Source organism: Leuciscus leuciscus (genome assembly GCF_965113295.1).
Source record: "Leuciscus leuciscus genome assembly, chromosome: 14".
NCBI lineage: Eukaryota > Metazoa > Chordata > Actinopteri > Cypriniformes > Leuciscidae > Leuciscus > Leuciscus leuciscus.
In genome coordinates this window covers 5587686-5605623 of record NC_138738.1, presented here as the reverse complement: position 1 = coordinate 5605623, position 17938 = coordinate 5587686, and the positions used below count along the sequence as shown (strand labels likewise).

Here is a 17938-nt window from a genome sequence, read left to right as displayed (position 1 = left end):
TCCCTGCCATCATTCTGCAGTGGAAATGTAACAATGTCAATTATCATTACAACTAACACCTTCACCCCCTCATAAATCATATCAAATCATCCCAGTCTCTCCCTATAGCTCATCAGGAAACTAGACAATAACAGGTTCTCATTTTGTCCCTTTCTATCTTTTCTTTGTGGGTATCTAGTTCTGACTGACAAAGGGCTTAAGCGCTGTCTATTCACTCACTCTGCCATTACTCCAGTCTTCAGTGTCACATGATCCTTCAGAAATCATTCTATATGCTGATTTGCTGATTTTCTTAGTATTATCAATGTTAAAAAAAAACGGTTGTGCTCTGCCTACTTTCCAGGATTCTTTGATGAAAAGAAAATTCAAAAGGACAGCATTTATTTAAAATATAAATCTTTTGTGACATTATGACATAATGTATTAGTCACTTTTGCTCAATTTAATGCATTGAAATGCATCATTTCTTCAAAAAATAAAAGATCTTACCGACCTAAACCTTTGAATGGCAGTGTATTATACGAATATTGGTATATACAAGCATATTAAAATCATACTAAAATATTAAAATCAACACTAGCTTCAACATAATAGCTGTGCATATTTTTTTATTTTTTTTGAGTTATGTTTTTTCATGTTATGTAAATTAATTTCTAAATAAAGGCTTGTTAAAATTCAACAAAACTCAAAAACATCACATGCAAATATTACACAAGCCTCTGGGAATTCAGTTAATTTCAAATAATTATTAAATTAAATACAGTATATATAAAAGAGTGGTTTAACTACTAATAACACACAGCTCCTGCATTAGAGCAAACTCGGATGCTTTAAGTGTGAAATCCAATGAAACAAACAGAATGGGCACTTTATTGTAGTGATTGAGTTTCCTTTGCAGAATGAGAGAAACACTGAAGAGCAACAACCAGAAACAAGTATGTTACTGCTAAACTCTCCAAACATTGATCTATTACATTGCTCATCTCATCGTATTGTGTGCAGTATAGAGACACTTACCAGCACATTTGGTCCGAGTGATGAGGGGCGGTCCCGGCGGCCCAGTGCCACCCTCCCCAGGTCGGGTCAGAAGAACTTTAATCTCATACTCCACATCTGGGTCCAAATGCCAGAGCTTGTAAGTCGGCGCATCCACGACGTGCGTCTCGGCCCAGTTCCCAGTGGTGGTGCGGTACTCCACCTCTTTCAGGATGATGGGGCCATCGCCGATGATGGAGTTGGCGTTTGGTTTGATCCACAAGTAGGTGGCGCCAACTGCAAGAAGCTCAGGGGGAGCAATAGGTGTGGGGGGCGCTGAAGAAGAAGATGACAGAAAGTTTACATCAGGTGATCTTTAATTATCACCACACAACCAACTTTCATGCATCAGCATCATAGAATGGCAAGTCTTTTTGCGATTTTATAATTATGCTACCTTCGTGTCCTTCTGGGAAGTTCCTACTTACAAATTAAGATGACATAATCATTTAAATTTGTTGATTGATTCTCTCTTTTTTTTTTTTTTGGCGCTTTAAATCGAAAAGCTTTTTAGCACTAGTGCAACAAAATGAAGAGCAAAAGATGTGCATTCGATCTATAATCCATATTTTATCCATATTTTTGATTCTTCTTCATCAGTAGCACACAAAACGTTTACAATCTAATGCAAACTATACCAAGCAGGTTTAATACATGAACAAATCCATATTTAAAGAAATAAAGTGACTGCACTAATGTTCATGAGCCATCACGGGGAAATTTTTTTCAGCAAATTAAAAAAGTTGTTGAAAGAGCAATTAAGGGCTGTAGCAAGTAATCTCACTTCACTGTTACACTGTATTCAGCCATCATTTCATTTGCTTTTGTAGTGCAAAATGGTGAGAGGAAAATGAAGGCTGGAATTACAGTGAAGCGTGCGGCCGAAGCTCTGGAGCTCATTAAGGGATATCACACAGACTTGCTTGGCCGGCAGAATTGTTAGAATAAATGGAATGAAACGTTTCCTGGAATCCCAGTTGAGAAGGTGGGCTATAGCTTTTCCCTAAACACTTAGCTAAGCTCTCTCTCTTCCTCTCTTTCCCCATCGCTTCTAACCCACTCACATTAAATCCACTGGAGACAGCTTATGGCTTGCACTGCATTAACTTCCTGTCTCTGCCCGTCTCTTCCTTCTTTCTCTCTCTGCCGTTGAGCACCCAGATTTACCCTCAAACCTGTGAAAGGTAAACAATACTTCTTTGTTTCTTGCCTCCTTCCTTCATTCCTTCCTTCCTTTCTGCTTTGACTTCTTCATTACTTCCTTTTGCTCTTGATTTCTTCATCTTTTCTTCCTTCCTTTCCTTCCTCCTTCTAGTTTCATTCCTGATTTCTTTCCTTTCTTACTCCGTACCTTCCTTCCACTATTTGTTGTCCTCCTTTTTAGGATAGCCTACTTTCCTTATCCCTTCTTCCTTCCTACATTTCTCCCTTTCTTTTCTCCTTTTCCATCATTTAATCCTTTCCTTACTCCCATTAATTTTCCTTCTTTCCTTTCTCTCTTTTCTTAATTTCTTCCTTTTTTCACTCATTCCTTTCTTTTCTCCAAGTTTATTTCATTCATCCTTACTTTCTTCTTTTCTTCTTTTTTCTTCACGTCTCCCTTTTTCTTCCTTCCTCATTTCTCTTTTTTCTTTCCCTTCTTCCTTACCTCTTTTTTTCCTTATGTTCTTGGTTTCTTCCTTCTTTCCTTCCTTACTCCATTTCCTTCTTCCATTCTCACTTTTTTCTTCGTTATATTCTCCATTTTTAACCTTCCATCTTTCCTTTCTCCCCTTTTCTTTCTTCTTAACGTTCTCCATTTTTTCTTCAATCATTTTCCCCTTTCTTGCATTTTTCCTTCCTTTCTTCTTTTCTACATTTTTCTTCTTCCTTTCTCCTCTTCTCCCTTTTTCTTCATTTCTCCCTTTTCTTCATTTCTCTCTTTTCTTCTTTAATTCAGTACTTTTATATTCCTTCCTTTTTCTTCCGTTCTCCCTTTTCCTTCCTTTTCCAGGCTTGTATATTTCAAGTAAATAAAAGAACCCTAGCAACCACATAGTGATGCCCTGGCAACCTCTCAGAAAACCTTAGTAATGACCTGGCAACCAGCCAGCCACCCAAACTAACATTTTCTTCATAAAATGTAACAATTCAATTATTTCAAACAATATTGTTTCCAAATTCATATTATATGTCCCTGATGTAAAAAAAAAAAAAAAAAGAAAGAAAAGAAAAGAAAATGAAAAATTCATTTATTTGATTTGATTATTTATTTCTGAGTTCCTGGCTTCCATCTTCTAATCGTCTTCTTGGCACTCTCTCTCAGCAGGAGAGGGGGCAGACAGACACTAATCCAGGGTTAGAGGTGAGTAGCAGTGCATGAAGGGTTCATCCGAGCATGGAAGAGCCACCCAGGCCCACTCTAATGAGAGGCTGCTGTCTCTACTGTGCCATGTAATCAACTGAGCCAGATTACCAAAGCCCATTTACCCACAGCTGATAACCACTGACTCCCTCCGCTGCCCGGAAAGGATACGCTAAGAGAGTTTAGACGTGACCCGTCAACCTCCGAAGCTTAAGAGCGTTTAGTGCTTAAAATGAAAATGAAGGTGGGAGAAAATAAAAAACGATAACAGGAAGGAAGGTGGAATAATAAAAAGTAAACAGATTACCACAAAAAAAAAAAAAAGACAAGAAAAACTTTGTATTTTACATTTTTCTGCAGAAACTGTCATCCCAAAGTCTCTATGATATTCTGGTTTTTAGACTAATTTAATGTAAATCTATTAATTTATTATTTAGCCCATTTTATTGTCTTAGAAGACTAATATACATGTAATACTGAAGCACAGGTGTTTTAAGCATATGGTTCAAATCCCTAACCTAACCATAAGCTATAATTTGCTTTAGTAAGCCCCAGTAATGATGACTGCAAAACATATCTTCAACACTTTAGTGTGAAATGAGATATTGCTCATGGACAATGCATTATTTATCATATAATGTACTCCAGCTTGTTGTTCATCAAGGTAGCTGTCACATCTAAATTGCAATTTTGAAATAGTGCCTTTGTTCAAATCATTAATACACTTCCATCGTTTAATGCACTTTCAGCAGTCTTTATGTCAGCACATTGTCCTGGCGTGGGCATTTATGGTCCTGCAGTTGATAAACTCGGCGATTAGTGGAGTGTTTTTGGATTGCACATTTATGATTGCAGCTGGATTGAAATGAGGTTTGGGTGCTATTGATGACTGGCTGAATCTTGATGATTGCTTGTTGATGATCGGGTGTTGAGTGTTATTGTGCTCTGGATGATTGACACACTATTTTGAGCTTCCAGCCCTGATGATGTGTACTATATATATAATGTGGTTGTTGATTAGCACAGTGGTTTGTGGCTAGAGAGATCAACAGATGTTCAATATGGGGATGTTAAATCATTTGATGTCTATTACATACTTTGTAGTGGCATTCAGGTCACTTATTGCTTATAGGAAGCAACAGTTTTGACAAAGAAATAAGATATTTTAGTATCATGACAAACAGCAACTAATAAATGAAAGTGCAAGAAGATAGAGAGGGAGTCCTTGTATATAAATACTTTGGCAGAAAAAAGCAAATATACGAATGACACAAAGGCTTCAGTTTAGTTAATCTCAGCTACTTTTTAAATTCTCCAGTTCTGATGTCAGTAAATTCTCTTAAATAGTAGGATTCACGCAAGATTAGAATAACTAAGGAAATATGCTAAGCTCAGACAGACTAGACACACACTGCCACACAGTATGGATACAGATAACAAAAGGAGCATTACCCATTCACCAGGGGTCCCTTTCACTCCAGGAAAACCCATTTCCTACAGACATGAGAGGTTTCCTGCACACACTATTTACTATTTCAAGTGTAGAAGCACAATCCTAAACACTCTCTTTTCTTATCAAATTCCCTTGATACGTAAAGTTCATTCCCATTTCCACTCATACTTTGCCATACGTTCAGGAATATAAGCAGCAATGTGGTTATTGGAGTCGGCTCGAAGCCCCCGTGCAGGTGTGTTTGTGTCCATGTGGCCGAACACCCCTGTAATTTTATCCTTTATCACCTGGTGTCCGCAGGGAGGTTTTAAAACCAGCTGGATTTGCGAGAAATCTCCAGAAATCCCACCCCGCTATCTGATCAAAGCCCACCGGGTCTGTCTGATAACGGAGCTGGGGGAGAGAGAGATGAGCTCCACCGTCAAATGGGAATTTGTAGCTGTGAAACAACAATAATTGCAATATGGTTTTTCACCTGTCAGAACAACCAATTCAACAGAGACCAAGAGCCAAGAAATAGATAGAGAATATGGCCACAGTATGAGAAAGTTAGATTTAACCTAAAACTGGAGTGTTTCTTAATATCCAGATTTCAACTGGCGCACAAAATGATGCATACTCATGTATGCGCAGGTGTTTTGTTGGCAATGTGACAATGAAATTATACATATTATATATATTACTTTTTTTTTTTATCAGAAATACAGCACAAACAGAAATATTGTGAATAGTATTTAATTTATATATATATATATATATATACTGCTAAAGTTGACTTAAAAGAGGAATAAAAAATCATCTTTTGGAAATTGAACTTAATGCCTTAATTAAATTTTTTGGGAAAAATCCAACCTTTAATGACACCAATTTTCTTTGTGAATGAATAATGTATCGTAAATAAATAAATGTTCTTACTTAAAATACAGGGTGCATAAGTCTGGACACTCCTATGTTAAATTCCCATAGAGGCAGGCAGATTTTTATTTTTAAAGGCCAGTTACTTCATGGATCCAGGATCCTACGCATCCTGATAAAGGATTCTGATTCTGAAGGATCAGTGTCACATGATCCTTCAGAAATCATTCTAATATGCTGATTTGCAGCTCAAGAAACATTTCTGATTATTATCAATGTTGAAAACAGAAATTTCAAAGTTCACAGTTCAAAAGAACAGCAATTATTTGAAATAAAAATCTTTTGTTTTTCCTGTCACTTTTGATCAAATGAATGCATCCTAGCTGAATAAAATTGTTAATTTATTAAAACAAAATCTTAATGACCCCATAGATAAAATATTGTCAAAAAGATTTTTTTTTTTTCAGTCAGTTATATAACCCATCTCTATAACACAAACACACACAAACCTTAAACCTATATTTAGCATCATGTCAGGCTCTTCCACATTTTGTTGCTTTTATCATTGAAAAAGACATGTCTAATATGTTGGGCAAGACATGAATGTTCATGCCCAAAAAAAACGTAATAATAGGACTAGCAAGCTCTCTGCACATCTATACATCAGACCTCAGCAGCACCCACAAAGATCCTCCATACCCTATACCTGCAGTCTCATGGGAAACACTTCTGAGTGACTTAGACAGTTGTTTCGTCTCATTCACTTTATTGTTTGGATCAAACCTCAAAAGAATGGCTCAGGGGAACCAGACGAGAGATGCTGTCTGTGCCTTTGACCTGACCCTTATCCCTTGATGCAGTATCTCTTTGGAGGTTTGATTCTCTTTGTCAGGGCGAGGAACTACATTTTCCCTTTTTTCCTCCTTCCATCTAAAAACTAATTCCCTTCTATTTTTTTTTTTGTTGTGCATTGGTGTTAGAAAGGTTTCTGTTGAATGCCCTAGCAGAATGCTTTAATCAAAACACCATATTGAGAATTGTGGAAGAGCAGGGAACAAGAGAAATACAGAGGAGGAATGCTGTAAACATACAAGCGCAGTAAGAACAGCGTGAGGTGAGTGAAGGCTCTTCAAACCCTCTTTCTGAAGATGTACATTCAGGTCTGGACAAATAAAAGCAATGCACGGTGAACGGATGACAAGAGAGGGAGAGAGTGAAAATAAGGGAGGAGGCGTCTTTCGCTAGACTGAATTCACAAACCCGGCGCTGTTCAAAGGCAGCATGCTGAGGACACCTGTGCATAAAATTCAAAATTCAGCTCTAAAAACATCTCTGGATTCAGTGGGACGTAAATCACACTTGCACACACACACACAGAATTTCTGTTCAAAAACCTAGTGAGCTGCCTTACTGTCTACTGCCTTCAGAGGCCGAAACAGAGACTCATAAGGCCTGAAACATATGCAAACACAGATCTGAAATACAAAACTGACAGCAGAAGACAATTTACATTCATTTTCAATAAAATTAGATCAATAATTGTGTTGATGCAATTGCATATTTGCATAGAGCATGTTTTGGGACTAGTGACCGATTTGGAATGCTCTACAAAGGTATAATAACTACACGAACAGCACTGCTTATGTGAAGGACACAATACAACTTTACTTACAACTGATTTCATGACCTTGAGATAAGAATGATGCTAAGCTAAAGATGCAATACTCTAATATGCATAAAAAGATTTTCTAGACTTGAACACTATTTGAAATAACTTCATTGAAAGTCCGTTTACACGACACCGTTTTCAACTAAAAACGGAAAACATATTATGCATTTTGGCCGTTTATGTACATGAAAACGGCGTTTGGGGGAGCTAAAAAAAAACACAAATTTGGAAAATGGTTATAAAGTGCACATTTTTGAAAACGATAACGTTACCGTCTCCATGTAAACTACAAAAAACACAAATTTGTGGAAACGGTGATGTCATGTCCATTGGTATTATGTGTTCAGTCTATGTGCGTAGTGTTTCTTTACAAAGTGGTATCGCCAACTACTGGCCTGGCATAACAATGTTTTTAGTCGTTTTCCCATTTTGACGATGCTGTCGCCTGTACACGAAAAACACGAACCTTTCTGGTTTTAGTCCATCGCAGTTGTGTAAACGTACCCTTAGATTGCCACAATTGCATTCTCTGTAAAGTATATGCATAATGCTTCCTTATTTTTTATCTAAAGTCAGTTCACTTTGCAGCCATTTTGGCTATTTTCAACTTATGTAATATGCATATCAATACAGCACAAAGAAAGTTTATCCCAAAATTTGTTAAACTGTTTGTTTTATTAAAAATAAGTTGAGCAATAACATCTGACAACAATGGTATAATAAATTATGCATAAATGACTTTCAGTGTGTTCTAGAGAAAACATGGGCTCTTTTAATTGAAAGGAGTAACTTACATTTATACAGTCCCCATATGGAGTGTTGTGATTCTTCCCATTTATTCTTCTACAAGTGGTCTGTCTTATATTCATTATACTCTCTCTGCAGCCTTTGTATCGGTAGCTCACCTACGATGACTTAAAATGCTATCTAGGTAGGCAGCTCACTACTGTATTCTGTGAAAGAGCTATGTATTTCAATGCATATACTGTATGCTGCGTATACTTTGAAGTCTGGGGTACTTGGAGAGCAGTGCATCAAACTAAATAAATAAATATTCACACAGACAAATAAAGTGGCTGCGAGTGTTTGAAGTGCTAACTCCTCGGCTCCTGCTTATCTGGGCTGTAGTATTACTGTGCTCTAATCCATCTCTGTAGTGAAGCCCACTCGCAGGCAGTCTACGGACACACACACAGACTTCCAAAATCCTTCACTAATACTTCTCTCTGTTGCTGTGTAGATAACTCAGTGCATCACCATCACCATCACAAACATAAACACCTCTCTCAAAAAATGCACACAGACCAGCGATGTTGGCAGACAGAATTGTGTTGAAACTCTAAATGATCAAGCTGTAATTCTATCCGATATCCTGAAACCACACACAAGCTCTGTTCAAAAACCTAGTGAGCTACCTACTTAGAGAGCTGCCTAACATGGCACCTCATAAATAATTGATGTGGAACGCTCTACATAGGCTGAAAATCAGTGCGGACGTCCAAGACAAGCACACAAGAGATGCGACTAACAATTAAATCCAATATTGTGATATTAGCATGTTGCTTAAGGTTTTACAATATTTTAATATGCATACAAAATGAACATATAATTAGATTGAGCTCTTTTCTTTATTGATACTTTGCAATACTGAATAAAATATATTTATAATATTAAATGTATGTACATGTATATTATATGTACATTTTTACATTTTGGATGAATTTAGATGATCTTGTCACAGGACTGCCTTAATTTAAATAATAATAATTTTCAAGATCCTTTTTTGTTGGATTATTAAATTTTTGGTACAAAATGTAAAAACAAACAAACAAAAAAAAACCTTCAGCATACTGTTTTAAATGCATGCTTTGGATGCATTACTATGTAATCTTACATAGTGCAAAATAATAAAATAAAATAAAATAAAATAATTGCCAACTTGAAAGAGAGGACAGAAATTGATACATTTATTATTATAAAAAAGAATTATTGATAAAATTAATTATTTATAAGCAGTATTTCATTAGTTAATTATTATTTATTTACTCAATGTGCACTATTGTTACTTTAATTTATTTTATACTGCTTTGGCAATCAAAAAGAAATCTTATTTAAATGCAGTTTCTGTGTCAAGTCAATTAAATGTCAAAAAGAAATGAAAAATGAATTTTTCTGCAGTCTACTGCATTATTTTACAGTAGGTTAATATTCCATACATGTCCTTCATCAACTACACGGACATCATACCAAACAGGAGACTACAGAGAATCGATCCAGATTACACCATGAAGTACAGTCCCAGATTACAGCTGTCACCTGTCATTAGCACCTCTACCTGAGGCCATCCCTCGGTCTATGAATGCATTAGCTATATCAACACAATATTATTCTCTTTCATTCATCCTCACATGAAAGGTCCAACGCTGACCAGCAGCATATCAATAAGGCCATACTGGACAGAGCTTGCTATTATTCTGCTGATGTGAGTCAGTGGGGAGAGTGTGGTGTGGAGGGCCCTGAGGGCTCATGTCTTGTCAGAGGCAGAAAGGGGTTTCATGAACCATGGGGATGCCAAGACCTGCATACAAACTAGCCTAGCGCATACTGCCTCTGTCACACCGTGAGGTTACAGCGCACAGGCCCGGGATTCAACGAGAGATAGTGAATCTTCAAGAAGAGGAGTTTTTTTCAACATTAGAATACTGCAGATTTTATAAACATATAGTAATTGCATTCATTTTATATCAACGATGAACCAGATAAAACAGTTCCCTCCAAAATCCCCATTTAATCCATAGATTTGTTTTAATAACCAGAGCAAATGGTTAAAAAGTAGGCCTACCTGTGCAAATGTACTGTAACTATACTTTCTCCCAGAATGAACTAAAACGCTTCTTTCTCCCACATCTCTCAGCCTCTGACACTGTGATGCAAATGTATATAAATGGGCTAATAAGGCACAGAGGGTTTTGGGTTAAAATTGCATCAGGGTGAGATTGAGAGAGGACATGAGAGAGTGAAAAGTGACTGTCAGAAAGAATATTACTTAACACAGATTAGCATACATTAAATATGAAAAACGGGAGAGGTTTGACACCACATAGGCTTGAAGTAGAGATAAGAAAACAGAAACGAAAGAGAAAAAAGGAAATAAAGAGGATAATGCAGGCAGATTAACATTTTTGTGCGTCCAAATGTATCTGAGACAGAAACCAAGAGTAATGACAGGATAGTGCTGCCCACAGGAAAGATAAATCGCAAAAGACATCTCAATTGTTTCTCGTAGACGAAAGGTGATTAAATAGAGAGAAAATTGAGAGGTCTTCTACTTCCTCCCGAGAAAAAAAGAACCCTAAGTCTCCTATATGTTTGTCTTCTGGAATCTCAATAACGTCTCAGACTGTGTTCAGATTTGCCAAGATACCAAAGAAAGAGTATCTATTATACTATATTATAGAGTAGCCACTATCGTCAAAGATGATTGACAGTTAGCATACAGTTTGGATTGGCGATGTGTTTCTGTTATGGGCAAGAACTCTCTGCCCATCCATGCAGCCAGGGGTTAAAGTGGGCCGGAACGGTCCGGAACTGCGTTTCGGCACCTCAGATAAATTGATAAATAAATAGATTAAAATCAAATCAAATCATTCTCATCAATTTCAATGATTCTCATCATTCATGAAATCAAAACGTAATATCACCCCCTGGTCCCGCCTTCACAAACACGCTTCCCGACGTTATGTTCTCAGTCACGGTTCTGACTTCAGTGCATCTACACCGGTTCAAACGCGAGCGATTACAAATGCCTGAAATGCACTCACGGGTTGAGCGCGGTAAAGTTAGTTTTAGGTTCGATTTTCGCCGGACATTTGTTTTCCCTTGCCACTGTTCTAAAGGGTCGGCAGTCTTACAAAGATATCAATAGCAGGATTAGTTTTAACATTATGTAACCATTGTATATCGACATGAAATATTCGTTCGAAATCACCTACGTGCATTAATGCTGCACAGTTATACCTGAGAATGCTTTGACGCGTTTCCACAGCGCATGATGTCTAAGGGAACCACACACACACACACACACACACACACACACACACACACACACACACACACACACACACACACACACACACACACACACACACACACACACACACACACACACACACACACACACGCATAATAACATATCTCCCACTTCCACCAACTGCGGTAATTGAAGGCTATCATTTCTATTATTTAAAATTACTTTTAATATTTAAAAGTTTTCAAATTCCAAAGCTTGTAGAAGGTTCCTTTAGGCAATACTGACTTAGGCTACAGATTTCCTGGTAGCCTTAAGTAAATTAACTTGTCTAAGAAAATGATTCATAAAACATATAAATATCAGTTGAGCCTATGTTTACTTTCTTCACTGACACAGATGGAAATGAAAAGACTATCTGTCAAAGTTCAGCTTTAGGAGGGGAAGAAATAGGGCAGGATAAGGAGACTGAGAGAAAAGGAAAGATGAAGATGAGGAGAGAGCGGGTAGGCTATTGACAAATCATCTAATGGTAAGGTTTTAAAGCTATTTCTTATTAAAAAAATTGGCCTTCAAAAGTCCTAAATTGCACATACGTAGGTCAGAGAAATCCAAATTTTCTCGGGGAAGCATGCCCCCGAACCCCCCTAACTACCTCACATTTGAATGCCCATGTCTGTGGGTGGGTGGGGTGGAGTAATGTGGGATGGTAATGTGGGATGGTGTGGCTACAGTGCCAGGGCTACATTTTTGTCCCAGTCCGCCCCTGACAGTTGCTGTTCTAGCCAGAGCAAGTGGGTGTTGCAGTGGAGTTAAAAGTTGAAGGTGAAATAGGCTAATGTCAAATTTCCATAATTGTGATTATAGTTGTGTTATAATTGTCTTCAGCCAAATGTTAAATTTGAGTCAGTTTTGGAATTCCCCTTTTTTTGTTTAAATTTACATTGTGGTGTTCAGCAATTTTAACATAGTATCTTCATCATATCAGTGTAGATGTAGATGGACCAAAATAAAACCATTAAAATATCAAGAAAATACGCATTGTGATACTTGGTGCCACAGTGACACTTGAGTGACAACCGCGTTTTACAAACAAATTGACTCCTCAAAAATCCAGAGAGTGGCAAACACATTTACAAAACTTCTACGCAGTGTGTATGGAATCGAACTGAACAGCTAGTTGTTAATGGTGTATTCACATGCGCATCATCAGAGATCTCTCTTCTGTATGTGCACAGTGCAAGAAAACCAGGAAAAGCCCTATGAGCTTTGACTCATTCGTGTTTCCAGATCTTGCTTGAAAATTAAGACATGCAGTGGGACAAGAATAAGCCCATTATAAAATTTGATAAATCCAAGTGCTTCATTTTCAAAACAAGACCAAAATATCTTACTGTACTTCAACAATCATCTCATTTGTCTCTATATTTATTTGTCTAAATTAACTTTAGGATAAATTTATCTATGAAAAGACTAATAATTAAACTACATTTAGATTTCCTTGCAAGGCGGTAAAAGAACAGTGTTTAAGTTGTTAATGAAAGTTTAGGTTTTCAGGTTTTGGATCTATATAAAAGGAAGCCTCATCTTTATGCAAGAATGTCAAACCAATCACAATTCAGTATGCAAATAAGTGTTAGAAAGAAGACCAATAGCAATTCTATATAAATATATCAATGACATCATGAGTGTGTCATGTACATTATGAACACATGAATGGAAGTCAATGGGAGATTTTCAAACTTTATATCAAGCATAACATTTACCAATACAAAAATGAATCTATACAGAATACATTTTAAAATTGTAGTCTGTACATTATGTCAAAAGATTTAGGCTCAATTAGTTGCAGAAGTTTAATATTAAGTTTAGGAGTTTAGAACAAACTAATTGTTTGAAGAATATCTACATTACTGCGTAATGTAATGAAACATAATTTTGAACTCATTAAAACTCATGAGCTATGAACGAGCAACCTGTTAGCAATAAAATGTTCCTGTGGCTGAGAAAACAATCAAGAAAGGGGACACATGCATGCATAAGGGAAACATATTTACAAAGCAAATCCCAAAGAGCCAAAGCAAACAAGAATAAAACAGCAAAATGAAAAAAAGACAAATAATGGGACTTTTTCCATGGTCACCAGCAGCAACATTCCCTCATATCACAATTACTACCACCTCTCTGCCTGTCTTTCTCTCTATCTCTCTCTCCTTGCCATCAGCCGGTGGTTATTAATGACCCCTGCACCCCTCTGTGAGCACCCCATTTATAAAACTCACCGTTTTAATCTCTCTCGGTGTGTGTTACTCCCCCGCGCTCCCTCAGCCTCCAAACACACTCATACATTCAGTGGCTGACACCTTTCTGGAGGATTGAGAATGCAATGGCCAGTACTTACAGTTCAGGCCCCTGCCCAAAACTGAGCACACTTCCTCATATTTACACACCATCCTTCTCTCTCTCTCTTTCTGTCAGATGCTTAACCAGTTATACAACTCATCCACAATGTTCCTTAAAGTCTTTTATGGTGTTTCCCTGCTTTTTAAAACTTGATTGACGTGTTAATGCACATTAAAAATGAGCCGTGTTAAGATTCTTTAAAATTAAGAAATTACAATTTTAAAATTATGAAAAAAAGAAAAAACATAGTGAGGTTTATGCTTAAAACAAGACATATTTGACAGTTTATTTAAACATACTCAGATATATTCTGATTCTACCATTCAAAAGCTTGTTTGTTTTTTTTACAGTAAGAAATGTATATTTATTTTCAGAAAGAAAGGTTTTAAATTGATCGAAATTGACAGTAAAAACATTTATAATGTTACGAAAATCTTTTTCAAATAAATGCAGTTCCTGTGAACTTTATAGAATTTTTACAGTTTCCAAAAAAAAACAAATTAAAGGGATATTTCCCCCAAAAACAAAATTTTCTGTTACTTTACTCACCCTCAGGACATCCAAGTGTGTGTGTTTTATTTCTTCAGTAGAACAGTAAAGATGATGTTTAGCTGAAAGCGTGGTCATTGGTGATTCATATAATGCAAGTCAATGGCTACAGTCACTTCAAGAGTCACAAAACATATACAGGCAAAACAGAATTAATACCCGTGGCTCCTGACGATACTTTGAGGTCTTATGAAGCAAAACAATCAGTCTGTGCAAAAAACTGAACATTATTACCTGTAATCCACAGCCTGGGCAAACAGTCCTGAGCACGAGCTTCCTGAGGAAGTATATGCGGGAACTCAAACGTTGGGAATCTGTGAAAAGTCAATCTTCCCGATTGGGATCGCGCAAGCCAACATAATCTTGGCATCCAGCAGGATAAGCACAACTGAGTACCATTTTGATGACTAATACAATACACGTGTCCACACGTGTAAACAAACACAGCGTCAGCTCACATGCGAGATTCTCCGCACATGTGTGATAATGTGACGGGAAGCTTGCGCTCCAGAATCTCATGAACACGCTCAGGAATGTTTGCTGAGGCTGTGGATTACAGGCAATAATGAGGAAATAATGTTCAGTTTTTTGCACAGACTGATTGTTTCACTTCAGAAAACCTCAAAGTATCGTCAGGAGTTTATTCATTCTGTTTTGCCTGTACTGTATATGTTTTTTGACTCTTGAAGTGATGGTAGCCATTGACTTATAAACATGTTCTTTACTGTTCTAATGAAGAGAAAAAGACACCTACATCTTGGATGGCCTGCGGGTGAGTCAGGGCTGGACTGGGTCAAAAAATCGGCCCGGGCATTTTGGCCCAGACTGGCCCACTATATGATCATAAACACCACCCATCTTTGCACGCCCTTAATTATATGCATACCAACTCCTATTCCTTAAAACCACTAATGCCATGTAATGAGTGAGTATAGGAACGAGTGAAAATTTGACATTTATTAATTAATACAGTTGAACTACTCCACAGTGATGAATCCCAAAACAAGCTATAAGCTGCAATACCAGTGTTTCTCACAGGATTTTTGGTAAAACTGTGGTGGGTGGACCTTGGTTTCTCTAGGGGGGTCCGGGGGCATGCCCCCCCATGAGAAAATGTTGTGCATTTTAATGTTAAATTCATCAATCTGGTGCACTTTGAGAGTTCAAAATTAAAAGCTCCAACCCATATTCAGTGTGCAAATTAAACGAAAAATTCAAACCTCTTTTAGTTACAGTGTCTATTTACATTACACCTACTACATAATAATAGTTATAATATAAATCCAATGACAGTAATAGCCATATTTTGTAAAACAAATGCACAAAAAAATAAAGGAAACTTTCATAATTAGTTTTGTTCCAATTTCTATACTTGAAAGAGATAAGCACATGATCTTTTATTTTGACGCAAACTGCATCAAGCTTTTATTTTGGCGGAAAACATGGTTTACAAACACCTCTCATTAAATTTCTAGTGAATTGCGGTAATCGTCTTTATATACTGTCAATGTAATCGTCAACTATGCAATGTGGAAATAATCTGTAACTGGTTTATGGGTTCCTACACTCGATCATGACATGGCTTAAAGCAGCACTCAGTAGCTTCAGGACTTCTTCGCTGTATTCTCGCTTTTTGCTCGCAGGTTTCTCTCTAGAGCTCCCCCCACAGCTTCGGAATAGATATTTGACAACACTGTTGTAAAAACTCGTTGTTGATTCTCAGACACCAGAGGCTATAGATCAACGACATCAAAACAGACGGGACATTCTTTAAAACGTCTTCTTCATTCGGGTTCGAACAGCGTGAGGGAGTGCAATAATGACAGCATTTTAGCAGATTTCTTTTGGCCGTAAAGCAATTGTTTACATCGCGAGACCTGATATCACGCGAGACTTCCTGACGCAGCGGCCGGCGGCCCGCCGGCTCAAAGTTGCAAGTGCGTATTTTCCGCTCACGGGCACCAGGGGGGTGCGAAACGACCACCATTCAACCCGAAATAAGTAATATAACCATTCCAATGACTCCGAAGCTGTTCAGTTAAGGTAAAAAAAGTTACTTAGTTCACCTTTAAGTGTTTTGAAAGTAGTTCTGCTTACCGCAGGCTCTACACTTTCTCATCTCTCTCCTGATCCTCCTCACTATCATCATCATCACTGGAGCTTATATTTAACATATATTTTGACACATGAGATGTATCGGCCCAAAAAGCACGTCGGGCATACCGGGCAAATGCCCGGTATGCCCGATGGCCAGTCCAGCCCTGGGGTGAGTAAAACTTCATTTTTGGGGGGACCATCCCTTTAAGCTTTTTCAACACTGAAAATGATAAGAAATGTTTCTTGAGCAGCAAATCAGCATATTTTTGAATGGTCATGTGACACTGAAGACTGGAGTCTTTGCCATCAAATATTAATAAATTACATTTTAAAACATATTAAAACAACAAAAATTTACTATAAATTGTAATGATATTTCACTTTATTACTGTTTTTACAGTAACTTTGGTAAAAGAGACTTCTTTTAAAAACATTTAGAAAAATCTTACCGAACTCAAACTTTTGAACATTTATTTAATTTTATTTAAAAGAAAAACAACAACCAAAACTATTTAACAAATGTTATGATATTCGTGCCAAAACAAGAAAAAGAAAAAATTTGCTAACTGGCTGAGATAAAAAAAAATAAATAAATAATGTTTTGCCAACGAGTCAGGCATGATTTTACTTCTCCAGTAAATGTATCTTGCATTAAGGATGTTATTTTTCTGCAAGTCTACTTAGTCTTCATATCTTCGGGTCAAGCTTTTGGCCCTTCCAGCTCAGCTAACATTGAAAGTTACGCCCCCAGCAAGTTCTCTTTATTAATTGTCAGTGTCTGGCTGGAATGGTGCCACTCATGCCATCCACGCTGCCCCCACCCTCTCCCTCTGGACTGAATCCCTGGCACTGCATGCATTAATTAATGCATATTTCATTTAGCATGCCTGTGCTGTGCAGCATATTGCTTTGCACTCTATTCATTTCCTCAGGGAAATGATGTTATACATCACCCCTCTGCTGGCTCTCCTAATCACACACATATTCAGACGCATCCACACACCTCTGAATTCCCAGGACGACACTGGAACCTCTGAGCACCTGAGGCGCTCACAGCCTGAGGGATATTGCCCCATTGTGAAACACCCCTCCCAGGACATGCTCAGTAAGGCCAGATGGCAGTGATCGCTGGCAAAGAAAGCAACAAACATGCCGCTCAAGAAATCATGCATGCAGCCACTATAAGTGACACCTCTGTTAGCTTCTATATTTGGCATGTTATTCAGACGCATACTAATACTACAAAGATGAGTCATTACTGTACAAGAAAATCTGTTTGGATGACTCACAGAAAATAGCCAATAAATGCAAATGATAATACTCTAAATCAATACACAATTTCACATACTAAACTACTGTATATTAGTTGGTAGAAACATTGTTTATCGCAATTATAATTAATAATCATAGATATTTAGGCAGTCTTATTTCAAGTTGTTGCAACCATTTCATAAAATCAATAAACCATAAGTTTGATTTAGTGCCCAATAAAACCACTGTTTGGGT

At 37.3% G+C, this 17938-nt stretch overlaps 1 protein-coding gene across 11 annotated transcripts in view; it reads right to left on the bottom strand.

Moving 5' to 3' along the window:
* The window catches only part of ptprt (protein tyrosine phosphatase receptor type T), a 246281-nt gene that overhangs the window by 133568 nt on the left and 94775 nt on the right, over positions 1-17938 (bottom strand). For all 11 annotated transcript variants that reach the window (XM_082136321.1, XM_082136320.1, XM_082136323.1 and 8 more), the window contains exon 7: positions 1018-1311. In XM_082136321.1, coding sequence (XP_081992447.1) covers positions 1018-1311 — 294 coding nt within the window. The remainder of the gene's footprint in view (positions 1-1017; positions 1312-17938) is intronic.